We start from the raw sequence: 21,244 nt of genomic DNA on the forward strand, positions 1-21,244 counted from the left end.
GATTTTGGAAACGGATGGGATAAGTATTTACCGTTAGCAGAATTCTCGTATAATAATAGTTATCATGCGAGCATTAAAGCTGCACCATTCGAAGCATTGTATGGAAGGAAGTGTAGATCTCCTATCTGTTGGAATGAAGTAGGAGATCGACATTTAACTGGTCCCGAGATCATACACGAAACGACTGAGAAGATAGTACAAATCAAGGAGAGATTGAAAACAGCCCGTAGTCGCCAAAAGAGCTACGCCGATGTCCGAAGGAAACCATTAGAGTTTCAGATCGGTGACATGGTTATGCTAAAGGTGTCACCTTGGAAAGGTGTGATACGTTTTGGAAAAAGGGGTAAACTGAACCCAAGATATGTAGGCCCGTTCAAGATCATCGAACGCATTGGACCGGTAGCTTATCGACTCGAGTTACCGCAACAACTCGCCGGAGTACATAATACCTTTCACGTCTCGAACCTTAAGAAGTGTCTTGCAAAGGAAGACCTCACCATTCCTCTTGAAGAAATCCATGTCGACGAGAAACTACAATTCGTCGAAGAACCAATCGAAATCATGGACCGTGAAGTTAAACAGCTCAAGCAGAGCAACATACCGATCGTTAAGGTTCGTTGGAATGCTCGAAGAGGTCCCGAGTTTACGTGGGAACGGGAGGATCAGATGAAACAAAAGTATCCACACTTGTTTCTCGATGACGCAAAATAGGTACAATTTTAAAATTTCGGGACGAAATTTATTTAACGGGGAGGTAATGTAACGACCCGCACTTTTTCGATCGTTCTATACTTATAAGATTAATATTTACATAAATTAAACCTTACCAACATGATAAGCAATCCAAATTGTCGAGACTTATGTTTTTCGAAAAGAGTTTTACACAACGTTTGACCGTCTAGTTTGACCGATGATATCACGAACTATACAATATATGATAATTATACGTTTGTGTATATATATGTATATATACATATTTAACATGACCTAAGAATGTTTTAATATCTCATTTTGTATTAATAACAATAAGTTATAAGTATATTTTGAAACTACTAACTTAAGTTTTCAAAACGATAACCATACGTAACGTTATTTGACTTAAATACTTATGACCTATAATGTTTATACATATATCGTATAAGTAATGTATTTAATCACTTTTAAAGACTTAAATACATAAAACAATATAAGTATATTTACAAAAGATAACTATATTTGAATCCTCGTTCCGTTTTCTCAAAGATTTCTATACGTATACCTAGGGTATATGTACTCGTATCATACGCAGCTTCTAGATGTATTTACTATTAGTATATACCAATAAAAATCTGCTCCTTAGCAGCCTTAAATGATTAAGAAACATGTGGAACCAACCATTTGTCAAGTAGCATGAATTATTTAGCAAAAAAAAAAAGTTAGGTATCTTTTTTTTCCTTTATAACCTAAAAACGTTTTTATGCATGCACACCATTTCTTCACCCCATTTTCTCATACTTACACTTCCATTTCTCTCTCAAAATACTCTTAACTTCATACTTGATCATCTCCAAGCATTTTCCCCATCATTTAGCTTCAAAAACAACACTTAAACCTCATAAGAAAACCTTACAAAAACACTTCAAGAAATCCTTCCAAGAACACCAACTTACTTCCAATCTTTCATCCACTTCCATCACCCTTTTGGTTCTAGGTTCTTACTCCTCTTTTACAACAACCTTGTCCAAGGAACTTGAGGTAGAATCTATGTTCATAACCTTATTCGATTCATATATATATAGCTATCTTATTTTGTGGTATAAAATTTTAACAACAAGAACATAGTTTGAATGTTTTCAAACTTGTTTGCAAACTAAATAGATCCTTCTAACTTAACTTTTAAAATACTCCAATACCTGTAATATAACTTAAATATATGCTAATTTAACAAGGTATAACTTGGTTTTTCAAAGATTATCTTAAAAACAGTTTTTACGACGTCGGAGTGCCACCGGGGGCTGTTTTGGGTTGGATAATTAAAAACCATCTTAAACTTTGAATTGGAGGTTTATTTTCTGGAAAAATGATTTTTACTATGAATATGATAACACATAAAAATTTCATGATTTAACTCAAAGTATAAGTATTTTTAGAAAAATAATCATTTAAGGTTGTTTACATGATGGAAAATGATTAACTTCATAAGTTTCACTAAAGTTTGACCTATGCCGTGTGATTTTGAATACAAACTAAGGTATTTACAGTTCATAGTCTTAAAGAGGGACTCGATCCAAGGAGATGGCAAGTTGAATCAACGAAAACGGAGTTGTAACGAAGAAACTATGACCGAAACAAAATCGGATATCCAAGACTAGTTTAGCCACGAAAATAATTGGGAAAAATTAAATAAATCACATCTTTTTAAGTTAACATGATATTTTATATATATGTACTTATAATTCAATTTTATATGGTTCAGGATCACCCGTAAACAACACGAGAAGATTAATCATAAGATCCCATGATTGTACGCAACACGTCATTTGACAACACCGGTACTTTATGTACGCGACACGTCATTTGACAACACCGGTACCGTGGGTCAAGATTAATCTCGACCAATACATATACGATGGGGTTTTATTTATTTCGTTGGGGGTTTTATTTATTTCATTGCGGGTATATTAAACATCTAAAAATGAACCATTAAAATTGAATTACTAACAACGAACTGCTAACTACGGACTAAGGAATTATTCAAAGTATTAAAAGTATAACAAGTATATATATGTGACGTTTGTTTAAAAAGAAAAGGTATTGATATATTATATATGGATAGGTTCGTGATATCAACCGGAGACCAAGTCAAATTATATATATATCTTCAAGACGAAAGTGAGTATATAGTCCCACTTTTAAACTCTAAATATTTCGGGATGAGAATACATGTATTTTATGTTTTACGTTATGGACACAAGTAACTGAAAAATATATTCTACGTTGAGTTGTACCACTGGCATACTTCCCTGTAGCTTGGTAACTGTTATTTACAGCGGTATTGTAAACGCGAATCCTGTTGATAGATCTATCGGGCCTGACAACCCCAATCGGACTGGACGACCAGTATTCAACGGTTGCACAGTACTTCGTTTCGTGACTACACTTGGTACGGTGTAGTAAGATTTCATAATAAATGGAATATGCGACGTGATTAAATGTTAAGTATGGTTACCAAGTGCTCAACCACTTAGAATATTTTTATTAAACTGTTTATATACGAAATCTTGTGGTCTATATATATATATATTGCTGCCGGCATTAAACCTATATCTCACCAACTTTATGTTGACCTTTTAAAACATGTCTATTCTCAGGTGATTACTAAAGCTTCCGCTGCATTATGTTGAATTTGAGCAGGATCTTGCGTACGCATATTTGTGTCAAAAATAAAACTGCATACCCAAGGATTTGTGTTGTAAAATATGCTCGAAATCGTGTTGTTATCATTATATGTAAAGTTTGTAAGTCGAAGATTATCGCTAAACGATAATCATCTTTTTATTGTCTAAAGCTTGTAACAAAAATAATGGTTATGGTTTGTAATGTATAATATATGCAGTTTCTCTTTTAAAAATGTCGCATATAGAGGTCAATACCTCGCAATGAAATCATACGTTATCTAACACGTTCTTATGGTTAAGGACGGGTTATGACAAGGCAGTCCTTTCCTCTACCCTAAAGTAAAAGGGAAGTCATTCTTCTACCCAGGATACCTATCGGTCCCCAGGTAGAGGAAGTCGTTCCTCCCTATTCTGTAGAGCAGAGAGGCTGCTTCCTAGGGACCTCCGACCAGAAAGAACCATGAAATCCAATATGTGAAGTAAAAATATACAAGTAAAGTTGGCAAAATAGAAGCTTAACCATGAATAATGTATACTCCAATACGATATATATAGGTAAATAAAGCATATAACAATATTGAGTAATATAACATATAAGTAAAATATGTGAGTGTCAAATATGCAAGTATAACAAGTCATGTAAGTACAATAAGTATACGTAAACATGTTGGTAAGAAGCATGTAGGTATAATATGCAGTATAAAATAGATGGTATACTATGTAGGCATAGACAAATAAGTATGCTATGTTAGCATAAAAACATGTGATATGTAAGTACGTATAAATTAATTGCTATATAATATAATACAAACATGTAACCATATAGTGCAATAAAGCATGTGAATATGCTACAATAAGTATAGATATATTATATATCCATAAAACATGTCCAGCCAATACGTAAAGTCCCACGAAAAAAAAAAAAAAGACATATACGAAGTGCACACAAGCAAGTAGGCAAGAAATATAATATAAATATATAAGATAAATAAACACCATGTAGAACCTAGTCATCTATTCTAATTCTACTCCTCCACAAATTCCTATCAGAAGTCATGTCCTCGGTCAATAAGAGCTCCTTCATGTCAAGCTTCAATCTATCCTCCAACCTACGTTTGGGTCTACCCCTTCTCCTTACGCCCCCAACAACGAGGGTCTCGAATCTCCTAACCGGGGCTGAAAGTAGGCGCCTCATAACATTCCCGAACCATCTACGTCGTCCTTCCCTCAACTTGTTGGTTATGTCCCCAACTTCCAAGTTCTCCCTAAAAACTCCATTTGGTATCATATCCAGCATGGTCTTGCCACACGTCCACCTAAGCATCCTCATTTCTGCCACCTCCATCCTCCTCTCTTGGGCTTTCGTCATTGGCCAACACTCTGAGCCGTACAACATGGCCGGTCTGATTGCGACCTTGAAAAATTTTCCTTTCAATTTAAGGGGTACCTTCTTGTCGCACAACACCCTTTTCGCTGCCCTCCACTTCAACCATCCTACTCGTATACGATGCGTCACGTTCTCATCTATCCTTCCCGATTTGTGAAGCATCGAGCCTAAATATATAAAGGACTCTTGTAGAGGTAAAATCTGATCCCCAATTCTGACATCCACTAAATCCTCTTGTTCTTCTTCGCTCGTCTTGAAATCGCATCTAAGGTACTCCGATTTAAGTCTGCTAATCCGTAGGCCATTTGATTCTAGTGTAGTCCTCCATTGCTCTAGCCTTCTGTTAAGCTCCTCCTGGGAATCCGAAACTAAAACAATATCGTCGCCGAATATTAGGCACCATGGGATGTTATCTTGAATCCTCTTAGTTAGTTCATCTAGGATCAAAGCGAAAAGATATGGGCGAAGGGCCGATCCCTGATGTAAACCTACCTCTACAGGGAAAAACTCTGTGTTTCCCACTGCCGTGCGTACGCGAGTCTTCGCCCCATCGTACATATCTCTAATAGTTCTTATATATCTACTTGGGACACCCCTAGCGTTAAGAGTCTTCCAAATCAGCTCGCGCGGGACACAGTCATAAGCCTTTTCCAGGTCTAAGAACGCCATGTGTAGGTTCTTTTGTTTTTCCCTATACTTCTCCATAAGGCTTCTAACGATGTGAATCGCCTCAATCGATGAACGTCCTGGCATGAAACTGAATTGGTTCTCTGAAACCTTTGTCTCGCGTCGGAGCCTCGTCTCAATCACTCTCTCCCAAAGCTTCATAGTATGACTAAGTAACTTTATGCCTCTGTAATTACTACATATTTGTGCATCTCCCTTATTCTTGTAAATGGGGATGACCTCACTGAGCATCCATTCCATAGGCATCTTTGCACTTCTAAACGTCGTGTTGAAAAGGTTTGTCAACCATCTAACCCCATCACCTCCTAGGCACCTCCACGCCTCAATCGGGATTTGGTCTGGTCCTACTGCTTTGTTTCTCCCCATCTTTCGTAGGGCTGATCTAACTTCCTCCTGGTTAATCCTCGTGCAGTAACAGTTGTTTTGATATTCACGAACCTCGCGGAGTTCCCCGTTCCACTCTGTTCTTTCCCTACCAAAAAGGGATGCAAAATACTCTTCCCATCTTTTCTTAATAAGGTCTTCTCTCACTATACTTTGACCCGCTTCATCCTTGATATATTTGACGTTAACTAAGTCCCTGCCTCTTCGCTCCCTAGCTTTAGCTATTCTATATATGTCATTGGCTCCCTCTTTAGAGTCTAGTTTCCTATATAAATCTTCATAAGCTTTGTCTTTTGCAATTGCTACGGCCTTCTTTGCTTCTCTTTTAGCTTCTTTATATCTTTCTTCTACCCTAGTTCTCTCTGCAGGTGTCCCTTCTCCAAAAGTAATGAGCTCCCTAAACCTCATCTGCTTTAACGCGACTTTTGTTTGGACATCGTCACTAAGCCACCACGATTCTCTACTACTCTTATGGGCTCTCGATGTCCCTAATGCCATCCTTAAAGCTTCTTTTGCCACCTCTCTGATAGTGGACGCCATGCGGTTCCATAACTGGTCCACGTTAGCAGGGGCTACGTTATCCCCTTCTACACTCAATCTGTCGGCCACAGTCGTTCTAAAAGTCTCTGCCTTCGCTCCATGTAGGTTCTTCCAAAGGATTCTATGTTGCACAACCTTAGCCCTCCTACGAACTCTTCCCAGGGAAACTAGGTCCATGATCAACAATCTGTGCTGGGAGGAGCACGTATATGCTGGAAGGACCTTACAGTCCCTACATGTCCTAAGTTCCCCTTTACGAAGGAGCAAAAAGTCAATCTGGGTGCAACGGCCCCCGCTATAAAACGTGGCTAACTGAGCATCCCTCTTCTTGAAAAAAGAGTTAGCTACAACCAACTCGTGGGCAATGGCAAACTCAACGATTGAGCGCCCTTCTTCATTTCTAGGACCAAACCCAAAACCCCCATAGGCTCCCTCGTAACCTTCTGCCTCCACTCCTATGTGTCCATTCAGATCACCCCCTATAATTAGTCGATGATCCGCTGGGCACCCCCTCACTACCTCATCTAACAATTCCCAAAAACTCTTCTTTTCCGCATCACTTAAACCCGCATGAGGTGCGTACGCGCTAATGACCGTGAAAGTTTCCTCCTTAATAATTAGACTAACCGACATAATCCTATCGCTAAACCTACCCACGTCAACAACGTTATCCTTATGTAGATTTCCCAAAAAGATACCTACCCCGTTCCGTGCTATCCTAGAACCCGAGTACCACAACCTATAGTCCTTAATATCCACTGCCCCTTCACCCTTCCATCTAGTCTCTTGAACACACCCTATGTCCACATTACACTAAAGAAAGGTATCAATGAGCTCAATCCTCTTACCCGTCAAGGTTCCTATATTCCAACTACCCACTCTAATCCTACCAAGGGTGGCCACCCTACTACCGCCTCTAACCCCTCTGGACCTACCCACCACTAAACTAGGAGGACATGACCTCAAGTTACCATAGGTATGCGTAAGATCTATATTAACCTATATACTAAAAGATGACCCAAGTAGAGACTAAAAATAAGAAAATATGACTATGCTAAAAGTATTTGTTATTACTTATGATATTAAGAACAGAAAATAAAATAAAATATAGATGTATGCTATGGATAATATAAAGATTTCAAAAGGAAAAGCAAGTGTAACAGTGGTATCACTACAAATATAAATATATCAGTATAGTCTATATAAATATAAATATATCAATATATGTCTAGACAGAAATACGTTTATACTTTTACACCTAATAAATACTGTGACGACCCGGAAATTTCCGACCAAATTTAAACTTAATCTTTATATAGTTTTGACACGATAAGCAAAGTATATTAAACCGAGTCTCAAAATTTTTGAACTGTTTCATGAAATCATTTGACCTTCGACCAGTTCCGACGATTCACGAACAATTAATTGTAAGTTGATATGTGTATATATATATATATAAATAATAATTAGAAATATAATTTTAAATATTGTATGTTGTTGTTATTAAAAATTAATAAAATAAAAATAGGATATTATAATAATTATTATTTAAAATATATCTATATATATAAATAAAGTATATTAAAAATAAATATTAAATGATTGTAATACTCGTTTGATATTCCGATTGATATTAAGTAAGTTAAATTCAAACTTATGTAATTTTAAATAAACGGTGATACGAAAATGAGTTATATAAGTTATAGGCCTATTAAAAATATATTTAGAAACTAAATAATAAATTTCAGCACTTTTTATATTTTACCCAAGATCGAGCGCGGATAGTGACTTAAATTTTATTTAACAGTTTAATGACTAAAACTATACAAATGATTAGAATAAATAAAGCTATGGATTTTTTTTCTGAAATCTCTTATCCGCCACTGATTAACAACAGAGTCCGAGATAACACCCCGTGAAGAGTATCGGTTGATAATGTGAAATGCCCTTACTGTACGTTCTGTTTCATTTCATTTCATATTGAATGATTATGATTATAAGTATATATTATTTTATTAATATTATCAATTATTATTACTTTACTTAAAATAAATATACATATGCATACTGCGAGAATGAAACACAATCATATATTACGAACCCCACTTCATTTCAATTAATCAAATCACCATGTTTTCCTTTTTCAATTCATTTCCTGCATTGATTGATAATTGATTACTAATATTTTATTATTATTATTATTAGTGATTACTATGTGATATATACATCTAACCGAATCCAGTTATCCTTCATCACTTATCACTTATATATTATATTATATATGTACCACATTGGAAAACCAATTTGCACGAATTCTTTTCTTGCAGTATGCTCCAATTATTAAAATCCACTTGATCAATTCATTCTAGCTCCAATTACTTTAAACTAAAACCCCACACCACTTGTACTAATTTCTGTTTCCTATCTAATCATCAACACCACCGAATACACTATCGTTGCATATTTTTCTGTTTCTAGACAACACCAATTATCACAATCTAATAATATATGTATATACATTTACATTTACATAACATTAACATTTGAAACCCATCATCTCTTACATATACATATATATGCAGACTTATACATAAACCATAAAACTTAACACCTCTACATCGAGACACCACCATCAAGATCACCACCTACATCATCGAACACCAATATGCTGTACAGTTATGTTTCCGATCTTCTTTTTCTTCCTACGAACAAACACCCAGTAAACCGCCACCCATTTGAACCACCATTTAAGACCCATCACAACCATTCATCACCACCGATACCCTATCACCACCTCCATCATTTGAGAACCTAAACCACCATCTTCTTCTTAATCGTAACATCATTACTCACCATAAACTATCACAACCGATCACTAAACCTTTCATATTCATAACAGTGCTACTCGACGTGAACGTTTATGAGGTAACCCACGAGAAAGCACAACAACAAATCATCACCATCCTACCATCTCTCTCTTCCAAATTATTAATTTTTTTCCCTTATCGCTGCTACTGTATGAAACTGCTATATGTCCTGATCAAAAATAGACTACTGCTACGGCCATCAAACAAACCTAAACCTCCACTTGCTTCTGCTATTGTTCCAGCTACGATAAAGAAAAAGAATTACGTGAACCTGCTGCACACTCCTGTTTTGATCCTGTTACGCTGAAACCACTGCTGCGGTTTAAATATTTCTGTTTCTTTTCGACTGCCACTATTTCCTGCTTCCAAAAATTATGTTACATTAAAGAGTGATGATGAAGGTGGAACCGAGTAAGTAAATAAAGAAAATAATGATAATGATTATTATAGTTGAGATGATAATAAGATGAATAAAGAATGATGATGTGATTATGAGTGATTTTTTTTTTGTCGACTGCACTCCACTATCTCATGGTGTCGGTTTAAAAAAAAAAAAAAAAAAAAAAAAAAAAACCGAACTACGTAGTATTAATTTGTGCTGTTGGACTGATTGATAATTTCGGAATGGGCCTGTTGGGTCGTAGTCCATATAGCTGTTTTTGGGTTGGACTGAAACAAGGATAAAATAAATATTACGGTTTAGATACTTACGGGTTTGAGATTTAACCAGAAAAGCATGAATGGTCTGATGGTTTGGAGTGTTGATGTGTATACGAGAGGTCAAGTGTTCGAGCCCGGGTCTGGGCAATCTTTTTGCTGATTTCTTAAAGGTAGCAATTTAATTATTATTTTTATTATTATTATTATTATTATTATTATTATTATTATTATTATTGTTATTATTATTATTATTGTTATTGTTAATTATTATTATTATTATTATTATTATTATTATCATTATTATAATTATCATATCATTTTTTTATAAAAATTATCATTTTTATTATTATAACTATCATTATTATTTTTATTTGAATTGACATTATTGATATCATTATTATTATCATTATAAAGAAACTACAACTTTTTAATTATTAGTATTAGTAGTATTTTACCAAATAACAATTAGTACATAACACTATATTTAAAACATATAACATATTATTTATTAAAATAACAAGTATATTACTAATAATATAAATTCGTTCAATTACAATCACATGTGTTAATATATATATAAATAATATAGGTTCGTGAATCCGAGGCCAACCTTACACTTGTTCAATGATGTTATATATATTTTTACTACGAAATACAGTATGGTGAGTTTCATTTGCTCCCTTTTACTCTTTACATTTTTGGGCTGAGAATACATGCGTTGCTTTTATAAATGTTTTACGAAATAGACACAAGTACTTAAAACTACATTCTATGGCTGGATTATTAAACCGAATATGCCCCTTTTTAGTCTGGTAATCTAAGAATTAGGGAACAGACACCCTAATTGACGCGAATCCTAAAGATAGATCTATCGGGCCCAACAAGCCCCATCCAAAGTACCGGATGCTTTAGTACTTCGAAATTTATATCATGTCCGAAGGAGGATCCCGGAATGATGGGGATATTCTAATATGTATATTGTGAATGTCGGTTACCAGGTGTTCAATCCATATGAATGATATTTTTGTCTCTATGCATGGGACGTATGTTTACGAAAAATGGAAATATGAAACCTTGTGGTCTATTAAAATTATGAAATGATTATTTATGTTAAACTAATGAACTCACCAACATTTTGGTTGACACTTTAAAGCATGTTTATTCTCAGGTATGAAAGAAATCTTCCGCTGTGCATTTACTCATTTAAAGGATATTATTTGGAGTCGTTCATGACATATTTCAAAAGACGTTGCATTCGAGTCATTGAAGTTTATCAAGATTATTACTAAGTCATTTATAGTTTAGATATATTATGAAATGATATGCATGCCTGTCAACTTACGTTGAAATGAAAGTTTGTCTTTTGAAAACGAATGCAATGTTTGTAAAATGTATCATATAGAGGTCAAGTACCTCGTGATGTAATCAACTGTTGTGAATCGTTTATAATCGATGTGGACTTCGTCCGGATGGATTAGAACGGGTCCTTTCAGTTGGTATCAGAGCGGTGGTCTTAGCGAACCAGGTTTTGTATTAGTGTGTCTAGTTGATAGTCGTTAGGATGCAGTAGTAAGTCTGGACTTCGACCGTGTCTGCATGTAAAAAGTTTTGCTTATCATTTCGTGTCGAAAATTATCTGCTTATCATTCTTAGGGAATCACTTGTGTATCATTCTTAGTCTAGACACATCTTACTGCATTGATTGCATGAATAGTGTGTAGACAAAATTCATATCTTAGCATATCTGCTAATTCATATCTTAGCGTATCTGCTACTGTAGACTTTGCCTAACATATTTCGTAGATTCCTCCGTAACTTATGGGATTTTAGTATTATTTATACATATGTAAATTATGTATTGCAGGGGACTAATCTACATCCTATAATCTATTTCTTATCGAAAATACTTCATCTGATCGTACAAGATGAATCCCTCAACCAGTTCGAGTCCCTCAGGTTCCGATAGCTATTCTGACATGGATATTCACCTAAGCTTCGAAAGCGGTGTCACCAGAATGAATTAATCCGTCAGCCATCCCCAATTCATCTGATGGGTTCGTAGTCTACTTAATCATTGGAGACAAGAATCAGGTGATCCTTTTCATCGACCGAATTCACCTCTTGGCGATGATCCTGAAGCATTTACTGACGAACCTATTCGAAACACCATTTTCTCTCTCAGTTCTAAAGTATTTTGTCACGATTAAATACTATCTTAAATTCTAAACTTTATTCATCCGGTCGTTTCTATCAAAAAAAAAAAATCGTTCCGGAGAAATGAGTCAACGAGCTTCGCGTTCGAGTTGTAGCTTTGGAACATATGGTGCAAAACGTACCAGCTTCAGCAACAGCACCAGCAACATCAATATCATCAACAATCCATGACTCAACATCTCATCCTATACCTCGTGCATAAACATCGTTCTACGTATCGTTCTACATCAATTATCTTCGTTCTTCATGGCGATTATGTAATCTCTAATGTTTTAGAGATTATGTATTATAGTTCGGACGTTAAATCAAATGAGATTAATATCATATTATCTCATTAAATCCATAATTACATCTGAAGAAAATATATATATGTAAGTATATTTTCATAAAGATTGTAATTAAAAATAATTCTTTTGTACAAAGTGTTAATGGTGAAAATATTTTAACGGGTAGGTAATACCCGAGGAATATTTAGATTTCACATTAATAAATTACACCGTACATTCTTTGAATCTGATTCAACAGTCGTTTACTATCTTATTTACAACCACCGATATACGTATCCGTTCACTGCAGAATAACCATTTTCGTTCAATTTTAAATTTGGATTTTGACCTATCAGAATCCAACAAGTGGCATAATGAAGAAATAATGGACACAATAAAAATTGATTAGAAACAGACTAATTAACAATATGAAATTTTGTTAAGAAACCACGCTAACAAACTCCTAGCTAACTGTTCCTAGCTAACTGTTAATTCTGCATCACATTTTATTTTATCGCAATTTATTTATCGCAATTTATACTCTCGCAATTTTATTTATCGTCATTTAATTTCTGTTATTTATTTTTACGCACTTTAAATATCGGGACACGTATACAAGGTTTTGACATATCATATCGACGCATCTGTATATATTATTTGGAATCACCATAGACACTCTATATGCAGTAACGCGGGAGTTAGCTATAAAGGGTTGAGGTTGATTCTACAATAATATATATAGTTTGAGTTGTGATCGAGTCTGAGACATGTACACGGGTCACGATACGTATTAATTAATTCGAATATTATATATTAAACTATATATGAATTATTGGACTGTCAACTGTGGACTATCGACTGTGGACTAATAACATTGGACAATTAAAATGAATTAAAATATCGATTATAATATATGAAACTAAACAATTCTTCAAGTTTGCCACTTGATCTCATCTTAAACCTCATTTTTATCTTGACGATTCCAAACTGGGTTCAAACATTTCATGATTCTTGAAAAACACCTCAATCGAGAGAATGAACCAACCACACTTCATCTACGGGAGAAAAGATTGGTCATATAATTGTACACTGAAAACACTCGGAACCTGACTAAACGTTTAACACGTATCTGTGCTAATTCTTTTAGTGTTATTATTACCCAAAATAACTTGGTGATTCCTTTCAAAGTAGCAAATTTTATCACAGCTCCAGCAAGTCAACTTCGACTTTTCGTTCGAAACAATCTTATTATAACTTTGTTATATATGCGTGCTTTTTATTGTTACCGAAAAACCTTTTATATTCCACCATATTACCAGCAGATGTACCAGCAATCTCGTCGCTCCTTGGTTTAAATCTCTCCGACAAATCACTATATTTATCTATTGAAGTCTCATCATGTACTCATCCGCATCTTGTAACGAGAACTGACATACCAATTACCTGGAATCAGCAATCAGTACTTTGAAAACTCACAGCATGTCTACATCAACAGTTATATGTATAACATTCATCTCTTAGAATTATGACCTTTCATCTGAAATTCTGAAAAGCACTCAGTCTACAAATCAATACTCTGAATGTCGAAAAAGCTGAATGAAGCAGTAGAAACCGTAGACAACCGTAAACGATCTTAATCATCGGAAGTTGATGATAAATAATAGTATGTTGGAAAAGCTCAGAAAAGTTGAAACTGGAAAACGGATTGAGCTAACCACGAAGGAGACCAAGGACAAATACAAGGACCATACCATATATTCAAAGAATCCAGGTAATTCTGGAACTGATGAAACCTTCAACGAATATCTTGCTCCTTATTTATTCTAAATCCTTGCGAAAGGATTTTCTTCATCAACCTATGATCGTAGAAATCCCAAAATATCGTCATAAATATCTTCGATATTTTTGAAGATATTTTCATAGCTATCCTTATCTGAAATCAGTTATCTTTTCACATCATCTGTATTACACCATAAAGGAAACTGTTTAGTTTCTATATTCTGTAAACCTTCAAGTTTAAAATATGAATGACATTGAAGTAGTGTTGGGAACTGAAGCATGAGTTAGTATAATATAATGACACTTGATCAACGTGATTATATTACAGTAAGTCATGCTGAGTTTCTAATGGAACGTGATGATTCACAGACTATACCGTCATCATGTGCCATATTACACGACTCTTACATTCTATCTAATCTCTAAACATATCAATAACGTATCTTCCTGATAGTTCTATCTTTTCTCGTGACTTCTGGTAATTTGATCGAACAATCGAGACATATTATTGCATTTAAGAAAAGAAAATTTTAATTTCTTTAATTATCGAAGAATCAAATCTTATTACAAAGATTTTCTCTAAATCCCTTGAATTCCGGAAATCCACCGTGATTATGTCAAAAGTTAAATTTCTATCTCAATCTTTTGTGATAGCTTCACTCGTACGTTTCGAGTAATCGAATTATTTTATCAACATTACTCAATGTTGATAAGACTCTATTTATCAACTCATAATCATCATAAAAACATACTTATTGTCAGCCATGACCATCTCTATCAAATTTCGGGACGAAATTTCTTTAACGGGTAGGTACTGTGACGACCCGGAAATTTCCGACCAAATTTAAACTTAATCTTTATATAGTTTTGACACGATAAGCAAAGTCTATTAAACCGAGTCTCAAAATTTTTGAACTGTTTCATGAAATCATTTGACCTTCGACCAGTTCCGACGATTCACGAACAATTAATTGTAAGTTGATATGTGTATATATATATATATATATATATATATATATATAAATAATAATTAGAAATATAATTTTAAATATTGTATGTTGTTGTTATTAAAAATTAATAAAATAAAAATAGGATATTATAATAATTATTATTTAAAATATATCTATATATATAAATAAAGTATATTAAAAATAAATATTAAATGATTGTAATACTCGTTTGATATTCCGATTGATATTAAGTAAGTTAAATTCAAACTTATGTAATTTTAAATAAACGGTGATACGAAAATGAGTTATATAAGTTATAGGCCTATTAAAAATATATTTAGAAACTAAATAATAAATTTCAGCACTTTTTATATTTTACCCAAGATCGAGCGCGGATAGTGACTTAAATTTTATTTAACAGTTTAATGACTAAAACTATACAAATGATTAGAATAAATAAAGCTATGGATTTTTTTTCTGAAATCTCTTATCCGCCACTGATTAACAACAGAGTCCGAGATAACACCCCGTGAAGAGTATCGGTTGATAATGTGAAATGCCCTTACTGTACGTTCTGTTTCATTTCATTTCATATTGAATGATTATGATTATAAGTATATATTATTTTATTAATATTATCAATTATTATTACTTTACTTAAAATAAATATACATATGCATACTGCGAGAATGAAACACAATAATATATTACGAACCCCACTTCATTTCAATTAATCAAATCACCATGTTTTCCTTTTTCAATTCATTTCCTGCATTGATTGATAATTGATTACTCATATTTTATTATTATTATTATTAGTGATTACTATGTGATATATACATCTAACCGAATCCAGTTGTCCTTCATCACTTATCACTTATATATTATATTATATATGTACCACATTGGAAAACCAATTTGCACGAATTCTTTTCTTGCTGTATGCTCCAATTATTAAAATCCACTTGATCAATTCATTCTAGCTCCAATTACTTTAAACTAAAACCCCACACCACTTGTACTAATTTCTGTTTCCTATCTAATCATCAACACCACCGAATCCACTATCGTTGCATATTTTTCTGTTTCTAGTCACCACCAACTATCACAATCTAATAATATATGTATATACATTTACATTTACATAACATTAACATTTGAAACCCATCATCTCTTACATATACATATATATGCAGACTTATACATAAACCATAAAACTTAACACCTCTACATCGAGACACCACCATCAAGATCACCACCTACATCATCGAACACCAATATGCTGTACAGTTATGTTTCCGATCTTCTTTTTCTTCCTACGAACAAACACCCAGTAAACCGCCACCCATTTGAACCACCATTTAAGACCCATCACAACCATTCATCACCACCGATACCCTATCACCACCTCCATCATTTGAGAACCTAAACCACCATCTTCTTCTTAATCGTAACATCATTACTCACCATAAACTATCACAACCGATCACTAAACCTTTCATATTCATAACAGTGCTACTCGACGTGAACGTTTATGAGGTAACCCACGAGAAAGCACAACAACAAATCATCACCATCCTACCATCTCTCTCTTCCAAATTATTAATTTTTTTCCCTTATCGCTGCTACTGTATGAAACTGCTATATGTCCTGATCAAAAATAGACTACTGCTACGGCCATCAAACAAACCTAAACCTCCACTTGCTTCTGCTATTGTTCCAGCTACGATAAAGAAAAAGAATTACGTGAACCTGCTGCACACTCCTGTTTTGATCCTGTTACGCTGAAACCACTGCTGCGGTTTAAATATTTCTGTTTCTTTTCGACTGCCACTATTTCCTGCTTCCAAAAATTATGTTACATTAAAGAGTGATGATGAAGGTGGAACCGAGTAAGTAAATAAAGAAAATAATGATAATGATTATTATAGTTGAGATGATAATAAGATGAATAAAGAATGATGATGTGATTATGAGTGATTTTTTTTTTGTCGACTGCACTCCACTATCTCATGGTGTCGGTTTAAAAAAAAAAAAAAAAAAAAAACCGAACTACGTAGTATTAATTTGTGCTGTTGGACTGATTGATAATTTCGGAATGGGCCTGTTGGGTCGTAGTCCATATAGCTGTTTTTGGGTTGGACTGAAACAAGGATAAAATAAATATTACGGTTTAAATACTTACGGGTTTGAGATTTAACCAGAAAAGCATGAATGGTCCGATGGTTTGGGGTGTTGATGTGTATACGAGAGGTCAAGTGTTCGAGCCCTGGTCTGGGCAATCTTTTTGCTGATTTCTTAAAGGTAGCAATTTAATTATTATTTTTATTATTATTATTATTATTGTTATTATTATTATTGTTATTGTTAATTATTATTATTATTATTATTATTATTATTATTATTATTATTATTATTATTATTATTATTATTATTATTATTATTATTATTATCATTATTATAATTATCATATCATTTTTTTTATAAAAATTATCATTTTTATTATTATAACTATCATTATTATTTTTATTTGAATTGACATTATTGATATCATTATTATTATCATTATAAAGAAACTACAACTTTTTAATTATTAGTATTAGTAGTATTTTACCAAATAACAATTAGTACATAACACTATATTTAAAACATATAACATATTATTTATTAAAATAACAAGTATATTACTAATAATATAAATTCGTTCAATTACAATCACATGTGTTAATATATATATAAATAATATAGGTTCGTGAATCCGAGGCCAACTTTACACTTGTTCAATGATGTTATATGTATTTTTACTACGAAATACAATATGATGAGTTTCATTTGCTCCCTTTTACTCTTTACATTTTTGGGCTGAGAATACATGCGTTGCTTTTATAAATGTTTTACGAAATAGACACAAGTACTTAAAACTACATTCTATGGCTGGATTATTAAACCGAATATGCCCCTTTTTAGTCTGGTAATCTAAGAATTAGGGAACAGACACCCTAATTGACGCGAATCCTAAAGATAGATCTATCGGGCCCAACAAGCCCCATCCAAAGTACCGGATACTTTAGTACTTTGAAATTTATATCATGTCCGAAGGAGGATCCCGGAATGATGGGGATATTCTAATATGTATATTGTGAATGTCGGTTACCAGCTGTTCAATCCATATGAATGATATTTTTGTCTCTATGCATGGGACGTATGTTTACGAGAAATGGAAATATGAAACCATGTGGTCTATTAAAATTATGAAATGATTATTTATGTTAAACTAATGAACTCACCAACCTTTTGGTTGATACTTTAAAGCATGTTTATTCTCAGGTATGAAAGAAATCTTCCGCTGTGCATTTACTCATTTAAAGGATATTATTTGGAGTCGTTCATGACATATTTCAAAAGACGTTGCATTCGAGTCATTGAAGTTTATCAAGATTATTACTAAGTCATTTATAGTTTAGATATATTATGAAATGGTATGCATGCCTGTCAACTTACGTTGAAATGAAAGTTTTTCTTTTGAAAACGAATGCAATGTTTGTAAAATGTATCATATAGAGGTCAAGTACCTCGTGATGTAATCAACTGTTGTGAATCGTTTATAATCGATGTGGACTTCGTCCGGATGGATTAGAACGGGTCCTTTCAAATACAAGTATAAGAAAGCAAGTAAAACAGTGATATTAGTAATAGACAAGAATCAGATAGCAGTTAACACAAAGATAAATTGAGAGAGAGAAACGTAACCAGCCGGAAAATTTAATTTTCGGTAACAGGCGGTGGTGGTGGCGGTGGCGGTCAGCGGGAGTAATGCGGTGAGGCAAAGGGTGGTAATATTCTATGCGAAAAAACCTTCTTGGGCCAGGAATGGGGTCTGTGATTGTTCACTCGCCGGGATTTGACCGGAAAAGCTTGTAAATTGGCCGGAAAAATCGACCTACGGCGGATGTTCTTGGCGGCGCGTGGGACCTCCGACGCCGACGAGACTGGTCTGGTTCTGATCGTTAGCTATAATCTAGTTAAATAGGAGTGGTGGTGTCTTCTTAAAATCGACAGATTTGATGAATTAGACTAGCAAAATTTTGGCACTCTTGGTACAAAGTTTACGTTGGGAGAAAAAAGCTGAAGATAGAGTATATGCTGAAATAAATGGTGCCAAAATTGTATACTTGATAATTAATGCCAAAATATATATATATTAATGAAATAATGAAATTAGTAGTTGAATACTTGATAATTATTTTAATTACGTCGTTTCTAAATATAGAGGGCTAAAACTATTAACTTTAGAACTTCAGGGTTTAAAATTGTATACTCATCTAATATTAAGGTACTAAAGAAGATATTTTGGTATCTCCACATTCCAGTAAATTCCCATTCCCATAAACATTGAAATTCGGTGGGCAGGTGGGCCTAGTCAATAGTCATCTTCCCTCAACTTCTCTGCACATCAGTTACACTATTTTTTTTATTCTTTCATTTTTTGATAATCGAACATATTTATAAACTAAAAAATAATCCATCAACTGTAAATTGCTTAAAGTTAGTTTATACAAATGAGTTGGCTGGTATTCCGGTAGCACCAATTTTTCTTTAGTGGGTGCACATCTTAAAACTTCAAATATTTCACTCACTCGACAACCATTGGACAACCCTTGAACAACTATTAGACTAGTGGCACGTGACACCATAGGTTATAAGGTGGCTCCGCCACTGTGTACCAACTTTTGGTCGTTTCACGATGATCAAAACCACAACCCAAACTAAATTTACAAAATCGGCCTTTCAGCTATCGTCCAAACTACAATTTTTCTAGAAATAGAAACCGTCAAATCATTATTCTATTAAAAAATCTTAACCAAACTTCACCACAATTTTTTCGGGCCGTATCTTCCAGCTCGCCGAGCATTAAATTTTTCATGCACCACCTTTCAACTCGGAATAATTTTATGAACACAACACAACTAACTATACGCGAAAAGGACACCTTTTTAAAAAACGCTAAACACACCGACATCTAAAACAGGGCTTAACACGTGAGCCGTTTCGCTTCTATATATACATAACGCTACGTTAACCATTAATATGCAACCCGGAAGGCCCCGCCGCAACACGCGGCCTATCCGGATCTCGTTCAAATTAAACAAGGAACTATAAGACCATAAATACGGTGAAGCCTAGTGATTATGAGGTGGAGTCAGAGAGTGTACTTTTTAAATTGCTGATTGTGTGAATATCAATGCTTTGACATTCCTAATGAGAAAATGTCAAAAAGGGCTACCAGTTTTGTGTTTATTTATTTATTTTAAACTAAAAGTATATAAGTAAATAAAATAAAATTACAAACAAAACATTATTTAAAGCATAATGCTAAATATAAATTCATAAAAATAAAAAACAATAATTAAAAAATTTCATCCTAAATTCATAAAAATAAGAAACAATAACAATAATATAACGAAGGATTACATTCATCCTAAATTCATCAATATGTTCCATCTTCGATCGTATCGTCACACACCCATCTCTCACTGACGTAGGGAGAACCAGGTTCATCTTCATCCTCACTATAAACAACATAAGTACTATCATCAATAAATTCAGTATACAATTTGATAGTTTCAGACCATTTCATGAATCGGCCTACCAAAGCATACCAATCTTCGTTATCTATAAGAAGATCGGCCTTAACGTTGACATCTTTGAAATACCAAACTTGTTTATGGCCGAAAGGGAGATTAGTTTTAAGAAAAGCAAACAAATTCGAGAGCTCAAACTCCCGCACATCAATATTGAACGTTGTTTTATAGCGCCAAAATAAACCTTCACCTCGTCATCAAATTGACCTCCGTAAAAAGCCTCAACAAGAATGTTTAACGGATTCATGATGAATGAAGTTTTGACTAGTTTTTAAATACTGGAATGTGAAGAATGGAGTGTTGAGAAATTGTAGAAATAAGTGACTATATGCTGTGTTTATATATAGAGAAAATATAATCAAGTTTTTGAAGAAAAAAAAAGTTAGCATTTGAAAAACAGTCAAATACGTCAACCAATCACAGCTCAGCACGTGGCCCAAACGCCACTTTTCCTTGATCATTGCTCACATGACTAACAACGAGAAAATGTC

The 21,244-nt window shown here is 33.8% G+C and overlaps 1 protein-coding gene across 1 annotated transcript; it reads right to left on the reverse strand.

Annotated features, from left to right (window-relative positions):
- Positions 1-4,588: 4,588 nt before the first annotated feature.
- On the reverse strand, positions 4,589-21,000 carry LOC139876011 (uncharacterized). The gene is made up of 6 exons (XM_071863309.1): positions 20,874-21,000; positions 20,636-20,784; positions 9,514-9,601; positions 6,239-7,172; positions 5,671-6,100; positions 4,589-4,642 (listed from the first exon to the last, which is right to left on the reverse strand). Exons 1-6 carry the CDS (start codon positions 20,998-21,000, stop codon positions 4,589-4,591), a joined length of 1,782 nt encoding a protein of 593 aa, XP_071719410.1.
- Positions 21,001-21,244: the final 244 nt, after the last annotated feature.

The sequence above is a fragment of the Rutidosis leptorrhynchoides genome, chromosome 11 (assembly GCF_046630445.1).
Source record: "Rutidosis leptorrhynchoides isolate AG116_Rl617_1_P2 chromosome 11, CSIRO_AGI_Rlap_v1, whole genome shotgun sequence".
Lineage (NCBI taxonomy): Eukaryota > Viridiplantae > Streptophyta > Magnoliopsida > Asterales > Asteraceae > Rutidosis > Rutidosis leptorrhynchoides.

What these genes read in the sequence shown, in the direction of transcription:
- LOC139876011 (XM_071863309.1), bottom strand. Translation starts at nt 21,000, where the DNA reads ATGAATCCGTTAAACATTCTTGTTGAGGCTTTTTACGGAGGTCAATTT. An exon ending in AAAACAGGAGTGTGCAGCAG is followed by an intron (nt 7,173 to 9,513) that starts GTTCACGTAATT and finishes ATGTGGACATAG; the next exon opens with GGTGTGTTCAAGAGACTAGA. An exon ending in TGGAATGGATGCTCAGTGAG is followed by an intron (nt 4,643 to 5,670) that starts GTCATCCCCATT and finishes TGGAGTTTTTAG; the next exon opens with GGAGAACTTGGAAGTTGGGG.